Source organism: Esox lucius, chromosome 17 (assembly GCF_011004845.1).
Source record: "Esox lucius isolate fEsoLuc1 chromosome 17, fEsoLuc1.pri, whole genome shotgun sequence".
Classification (NCBI taxonomy): domain Eukaryota; kingdom Metazoa; phylum Chordata; class Actinopteri; order Esociformes; family Esocidae; genus Esox; species Esox lucius.
In genome coordinates, this window is record NC_047585.1 from 36,390,621 (window position 1) to 36,398,597 (window position 7,977).

Sequence of the window (7,977 nt, forward strand, 5' to 3'; positions counted from 1 at the left end):
CAATTCTGCGTTTAGAAGATTGGCTGCCATAGAGTTAATCACTATCATGTAAGTATAGGATCCCCAATTCCACTTCCAGATTCAAAATCAGTTGTCAGATGAGCATAAAAAACATAGGAGTCTTTTCATGCATGCATTTATTCCTATAATACCAATCCATCAAGAAAAACTGTCAGAATCTGATGACCGCTTATTTGTTACCACCTTCAAGAGGAACCTCTGTTGTTTCGGTTGGATCAGCGTAACATTTCTATTTACTCTAGTCTAATTTTTTTATTGTTTTTTTTGAGCAAGTCTATTCTTAACCACATTGAGTTTGACATTCCAGAGAAAAGCAGTGATTGTGCAAAGTTGGTCAACACACAATCATTGCGCAATGTCCAGTTAATAGAAGAAATCTAAGTGCCTTCAAAAAACAGTTCATGTAGGGAAATCCAATGACAGGGACTCTACGCAGGGCCCACAGAAGACACTTCCGTCTTGCTCGCTGAGACAGAAGTCTCATCTTCTGCCGACTTCATCCCTACAGCGGCCAGCATGCATCCACGGAACTGGCAGGGGTAAAGAAAAATAAGCAATGTCAATAAATGCAAGATACACTAAACAAAACATCTGGGTGGCAAACTGCCACTGCGTCAGATTTTGGCTCATTGACTTGTTTGCCTCATCTGTGTATTCGCTGTCTGATGAATGGGGCGTGAGGATTGCCAGCCCTACTTCAGTGGTGCAGTAATTATCCCTCTTATTTCCAGGGCAGTGCACAGACCTACAAGGTGGTGCAGTAATTATCCCTCTTATTTCCAGGGCAGTGCACAGAACTACAAGGTGGGGGAGGTGCGCCCAGGAAACAGCTGCATGTGTACATTGAGCCTCAAGTAAACTAACATTTTGGAAATAGCTTACATCACGCCATCTCACTGATAATTATTATTTTTTGGTATAATTGTTGCCTGTATACTGGCCAGCCAGGCCAAATTACCTATTCAGCCAGGTAATTAGACTGGCAGCTAATTAATTAGCCAAACCCCTTGACTTACCAAAACCCAACATCCTGAGACCAAATAGAAACCGACAGACCACCAACTTAAACACTGGTGTGTTAACACTGAAATGTGATTGATTCCAAGGTAGTAACCTTCATGAAGACTGTAAATGTATAACATAAAGCATCCATTATTAGGCCTTTAGAATGTATCAATAGGCCAGTGATGGGTCAATAGGCCAGTGATGGCTCAATAGGCCAGTGATGGGTCAATAGGCCAGTGATGGGTCAAGCCTTTAGACACCTACATCTTACTTATTCTTCAGATCCCCAGCCTATTTTTGCGAACAAAGTGTCATTGTGTCCATCATTCTTAGTTTTGGAAATAAATATTTCTGACACATTGTCAAACCTAATAACCACATAGGTAATTCAGAAAAGATCAGAAAAATTATATTATTACATTCTATTCCGAGATATACTAGGCAATCAGATAATTACAATTAAAGTGAGAAACATTCCTGCAGTATACCTACAATACACTTCAAAGCAAATGTTTCCTGCTAGGAAGAGTTAATACAATTGAAATGGTTTCCTCTTTCAATTGCTTTATCTTTTCCTCACATTAATATCTAATTCATTTTTTAAACAACTGGACTATATAAACCATTCGTCTGAATATATTAAACACAAAGGATAGGGATTAATCACATTTGCCAAGATGGAAGGAGAACTGGCTCACCATAATGTCAAGTTTTTACATTCCCAATATATAATCGTAACCCCATAATACATTATGAAGTCTGCAAATAATTTTACTAACCTGTTTATTCATCAGTACATAAATTATGGGGTTGTATAAAGCTGAGCTCTTGGAAAAGAAGGCAGGGACAGCCATGGACTGGGCAGTGAAGGCAATTCCTTTGTTGAAGAAGATATAAGCAGCAAGGCTGGCATAGGGGGTCCAGGCGATCAGGAAACCACCAACCATAAGAACACACATACGAGTGACTTCCCTCTCTGCTTTCTGGGTAGATTCTGAGTCCTGCTGGGAAGCTGCAGCCTGAAACATGACGAGAATCAAAACATCAGAGTGAAAACATTTCATACTTTACATAAGACTGTGGAACTGCTGGATAAATGTTCTGTAAGAAATTGCTTACCGCCTTGACAGTGAGGACAAGGCTTCCATAGGTGAAACCGATCAAACAGACTGGGATGATGAAGTGGCAGACAAACATATAGATCACATAGGATTCATTGTTGTAGCCTTCAGCCAAGGTGTAATAGTCTGGTCCACATGAACACTGCATACCCTCTGGGATGTACCTAAGCCGAATAGAAACTATATTAATATTGTTTGTAAGTACGGTTGATGGTTTGTGGATTCACAATCACCTGATTCGCATGTAAATACAATCAAATGTTACTAGTGTCCTGAAGTGGATCTTACCTGGACCAGCCAAACAGTGGAGGACCAGCACAAGCAAAAGCAGCAATCCAAGTGAATGCAACACCAGCACCAGCGTGGGTGGCAGTGAAGGTGAAGCTGCCCATGGGCTTACAGACCACAATGTATCTCTCAATAGCCAGCACAACCAGAGACCACAGGGCAACTTCACCTGAAGAATGAAATCACAAAGTTACCTATTTCAGTTCCAAATGTTTTGTTGTTTCTTTGACTACAGATAGATTAATTTCAAATGTGTATTACTTTTAGTTTGGGTACAGTTTAATACTTTGACTTTCTAAAGTCTCGACAAGTTGAGACAAGGGAACATTATAAAATTGTTTTCCATATTTCCCTGAGCAATTTTTATTATTATTATAATTTTTATTATTATTGGTATAAATTTTTTTGAACAATGACAATAATGGCCCATATTACTGTAATCTCAAGTAATGTTTTATAGCAAATAAAAAAACTATGCTTTCTCTTTTACCCTTATTTTACCAGATGAGTATGTCTGAGAACACGTTTTCATGTAAATCAAAGACCTGGGTACAGTTAGGGTTCACTGCCTTGCTCAGGGAGAGAATGACCTCGCCAGCTCAGGAATGGTCAACATGGTATTCAGCTTTGGAAATATTAGCCTTAAGATACCATATGTTGTACAAAAATCGTAATCCAAAGGACAAAGAAGGGCAATGACGCCTATGTATATTAAAACAATTTATTGAAGTGAAGTTTATCCTGCATTGGTTTTTAATTTCTTACCTCCAAGTGTAGCCATGAAGCCCTCAACAGCACAGCCCATTGGCCCAAAAACAAAGTAGCCATTTAGAGCTGATGTGATGGTGATGGTGAAGCCAAAGAGGACCATGATCATTCCAGCCGCGGCCAAGTTGACTAGGATGAAGTTGAGCGGTTGTCGGAGCCTCTTGTTTGTGGCTGTGACATAGAGGGTCAGACCGTTGATGGGGAATCCAAGGCAGATCAGCATGAACACGTAGAAGGCAAGACCATAGTATTGCCATTTAGGCGCCAAGTAATACTGAGGGTATAGAAAAGGACTCCTTACAACCCCAGTCCTGTTGGACATGGGGATGTAGAAGTTATGTCCTTCTGTGCCGTTCTGCATCTTTACTCAGTGGATGTCCAGAGAAAGCTAGGAATAAAAGACTAGCTGAGATCTGCTCTGGCTGTCAACCTTTTGACAATACTTGTTAATCCTGGCAGAGAGTTTTATATGCTTTTGAGATCTTTATATCATTAGCTAAGGTTTCTTAGAATGGACTTTTAGGAACTTAATAGTTAATTGACCTATCGGACATGGCTTAATTTGGACCAGTTGAATTCATTTAACTAATGAATTCATCGTAAACGAATTAATCAATAGAAACATGTCAGCTGTTCAGTTCATTAAAGGGTTTATCCACCCCCAGAAACACAGTGTGTCAATCTATGGGCATAATAATGGGTATAATATTTCGTTTCACCAGTGGTCCATCTCTGATATCAGGAAATTGTACAGTAATGCTTCATAGCTATAATATTCTGGTCACTGGAGATTGGGGGATTACACACAGATGTTACAATGCTTTATACATTATGACGTGCACTCCAAATTAATCAGTGGATTTGATGGGCATACTTGTCTACGATACATCCATCCATCTTTATTGTCACGAAGAAGTGTACATTTAGCTAACATTTCTTCAAAGTACACAGTGGTCATCTGATTTATATACTTACTTCCTCAAACTACAAGTTGGCACACTTTTTTTTCACTTTCTATTTCAGTTTCTCTCATTCTTTCTTGCACATTCTCTCAAGTTCTGGGAGATTGGAGGCAGAACGTCTGTGAGCCTTGATCGGCCTTGATGACCTGGCTTTAGCTGGGCAACTCAAGGGCATTCACATTTTTCAAGTGAAAAGACAAGTGAATCGTGGATTGTACAATAAACAATTAATATAATTGCCCTCAATAGATTTGAACGTAGGTGTTCCATATGAAAGACACTGTTTTTAACCACTACACCACAAAATCACAAGTTTCAACAGATGCTAGACTCCATTGAGGAGTTAAATAGGCTTACTAGTATCCATTAACTTCCTAGGAATAATCATAAGAATTGAGCAATTTCTAGCGAGGCTGAAGATGAACTATTCCATGCCAGAAACAGTCGCAATTTAACCATGTACAGTTTCAGCCAGCAAAGTTTTTGCCAATAATTCACAACGCATACTTCACTTTGCCTGTGATGAGATACAAACTCAGGACCTATAGTTCACAATTCTGCTTCTCTAACCACTATGCTATTTAACAAGGACTAGCCAGTCAGTCAGTCAGTCACTCAGTAAGAGACATTCGATCTTCTTAGCCAGCTCTGCTTACGCGGTCCGGCAACAAGGTAATGGAACTTTATAAAGATGGAAAAGGATATAAATTATATCAAAAGTTCAATCACTTATTAAAAAGTGGACCATTTGAGGATACCAAGCCAAGGTCAGGTAGACCAAGAAAGATTTCAGCCAAAACTGCCAGAAAAACTCACAGGTGACCTCAGCTTCTGGCACACTGTAATATGGAGTAACGAGACCAAAATAGAGCTTATGTTTGGTGAGGGGTGAACAAGGCCTATAGTGAACAGAATACCATCCCCACCATGAAGCATGGTGGTGGCTCACTGATGTTTTGGGGGTGTGTGAGCTCTAAAGGCAGAGGGAATCTTGTGAAAATGTATGGCAAGATGAATGCAGCATGTTATCAGAAAATACTGGCAATTTGCATTCTTCTGCACGAAAGCTGCGCATAGTACACACTTGGACTTTCTAGCATGACAATGACCCTAAGCACAAGGCCAAGTTGACCCTCCAGTGGTTACAGCAGAAAAAGTTGAAGGTTCTTGATTGGCCATCACAGCCTCCTGACTTTAATATCATTGAGCCACTCTGGGGAGACTTTGCATGACCTGGAGGCATTTTGCCAAGACAAATGGGCAAAGATACCACCTGCAAGAATTTGGGTTTTAATAGACAACTATTACAAAAGTCTGTGTGCTGTCATTGATGCTAAAGGGGGCAATACACAGTATTAAGAACTAAGGGTATGCAGACTTTTGAACAGGGGTCAGTTAATTTTTTTCTTTGTTGACTTGTTTTGTTTTATGATTGTGCCATTCTGTTATGATCTACAGTTTAATGTGAATTCCATAAGAAATAAAAGACCTGGTCTTCGCAAAATGTGAGCACATCTGTTTCTGAAGGAAGTATGGCTTGAAATCAGAAAAGTTTGGCAAGTTTAGGAAAGGAAGTTAATCAAGCAGTAGTTAGCAGTAGTAATAGCTGTTTATTATATTAAATGGTCTTTGTCTCCAAACTTGGGAAACCCTGACCTGTTCTGTTGCTAACAACTGGGATGACTGCAAGAGCAGTTTTATACCCATGTTAAGGCTGCATGTCATTGTCTGAATTGACATAGCGTCCCCATGTCATTGTCTGAATTAGCAGAATTAGCTTAGTGGGATTGTTAGGCACTAAATGGTTCCTAACAGTCCCACTAAGCTCAGACATGAGCGAAAGGACCTAAATGTTTCTTATTGACCTAATTTAACTAATTAATTGTGTAATTTGATTTATATTTATGTACATCTGTGCAGCTACATACGGTAAAAAAGCCAACACTATGTAGGACTGACAATATAAACATATACTGAAACATCACAGAGCATTCTGAACTTTTCTTAAACATTTTAAAAGAAAAAATCCTCCACCCAATAACATTGCCACCTAGGTCAACATATCTAAAATTAGATTTCATTTCCATGCCAATGGTGTATTTTGAAGAGTTACAAAGCAAGCACACAGATCATGAAAGCACTTGGATTAGAACTGGTCAGATCAGAAGTCTGTAAATCTGGAGGGTTTGGCATTGAAAGAAGGATGTACTGTAATCACACATTGAAGAAAATGTTAATTGATCACAAATTTAACATTTTGTAATGGCAATATTAATTGCTGTCTTGAATTCCTTTGAAAAACTTTGGTTATAAATACATCCTTCTTGCCCTGAGGAATACAACAATGTATGACACCAAGGGGACCAGTTCTCATGCGGTAGACAACCTGAACACAAACTTCAATCACGCCTTTTAAGTCAGAAAAGTTGAGCCGATCTCTGCCTTCCAGGTGACAAAAGCCAGAGGACCTATACCACAGGGATTTAAAGGCATTGGGTAATCCCCAGGGAACCACAATATTTATCCCAAATTCCTTTCCCTCTGACACTTGGTACAACACACCGGACACTTGGTACAACACACCGGACACTTGGTACAACACACCGGACACTTGGTACAACACACCCGACACTTGGTACAACACACCGGACACTCGGTACAACACACCGGACACTTGGTACAACACACCGGACACTTGGTACAACACACCGGACACTTGGTACAACACACCGGACACTTGGTACAACACACCGGACACTCGGTACAACACACCGGACACTCGGTACAACACACCGGACACTTGGTACAACACACCGGACACTTGGTACAACACACCGGACACTCGGTACAACACACCGGACACTCGGTACAACACACCGGACACTTGGTACAACACACCAGACACTTGGTACAACACACCGGACACTTGGTACAACACACCAGACACTTGGTACAACACACCGGACACTTGGTACAACACACCGGACACTTGGTACAACACACCGGACACTTGGTACAACACACCGGACACTTGGTACAACACACTAATAACACAAGTACAACTAAGCTGAAGAGCAAACACAGCTTACAAAATCTTGAACAATTATTTGTTTTAAAAAAGCGATTTAGATCCACCGTGATTCCCTAAACTTTTGTGAGCGTTCTCTCCCTTGAAAATACATTGTAGAATGTCATTGTAGAATATGAAGAGAACTGTGTAGAATGCAAGCAACCAGGAAATTACTGAAGGACTTCACCTGTCAATGTTAATTTAAGGAGAGATGGGTCTATGTCTTAATAAAGAGAGAGAGAATGCCGCTTTTCAATTCGACAACAACTGACGGTGCAAATTTTGTTGACTTAACAATTCTGCATTTTAGAATGCACTTCTATATAAATTATTTCTGGTGAGTAAACGAAACCCCCCCCCCCCCAAATACTGCAGATTTAGTACAAATGTGTTATATTAAAATGCTAAAATTATTTAAGATCTGCCGGGTAGACTGAAAAATTATTACACTGAAGGCTTTTCTCAGTGGAGACATTTTACACATCCTTCATTGTCAGGTCCTGGCTGGGGGCCTCTAGGCATCCCTATGTGCCTGGGGGTCACAGTCAGGGTCTGACCACATAGATGCCTGCGGTTTTGTTCTCCCCAGGCAGAAGCAGCTAAACTTCATTGCCTCTAATTGGGGAGCCTATTTCAGTTGCCCTTGATACCTTTGAGTTTGTGGTTCATCGTTTGTTCCAGTAGTGCTTCAGTTCACGGTTTGGTGTGCCTTTTGTTGTTTTTGTTGATATGAAGAAGTAAT

General features: G+C 40.2%; 1 protein-coding gene across 1 annotated transcript; it reads right to left on the bottom strand.

Moving 5' to 3' along the window:
* Window positions 1–120: 120 nt before the first annotated feature.
* LOC117592718 (green-sensitive opsin-4-like) lies at window positions 121–3,588 on the bottom strand. The gene is made up of 5 exons (XM_013138256.3): window positions 3,201–3,588; window positions 2,436–2,604; window positions 2,146–2,311; window positions 1,806–2,045; window positions 121–551 (listed from the first exon to the last, which is right to left on the bottom strand). The coding sequence occupies exons 1-5, from the start codon at window positions 3,562–3,564 to the stop codon at window positions 450–452; spliced, it is 1,041 nt and encodes a 346-aa protein (XP_012993710.2). The 5' UTR covers window positions 3,565–3,588; the 3' UTR covers window positions 121–449.
* Window positions 3,589–7,977: the final 4,389 nt, after the last annotated feature.

Coding starts and splice junctions, on each gene's coding strand:
- LOC117592718 (XM_013138256.3), bottom strand. CDS start 3,564: ATGCAGAACGGCACAGAAGGACATAACTTCTACATCCCCATGTCCAAC. Junction 2,605..3,200: donor CTTCATGGCTACACTTGGAG/GTAAGAAATTAA, acceptor TTCATTCTTCAG/GTGAAGTTGCCCTGTGGTCT. Junction 2,312..2,435: donor CCACTGTTTGGCTGGTCCAG/GTAAGATCCACT, acceptor TATTCGGCTTAG/GTACATCCCAGAGGGTATGC.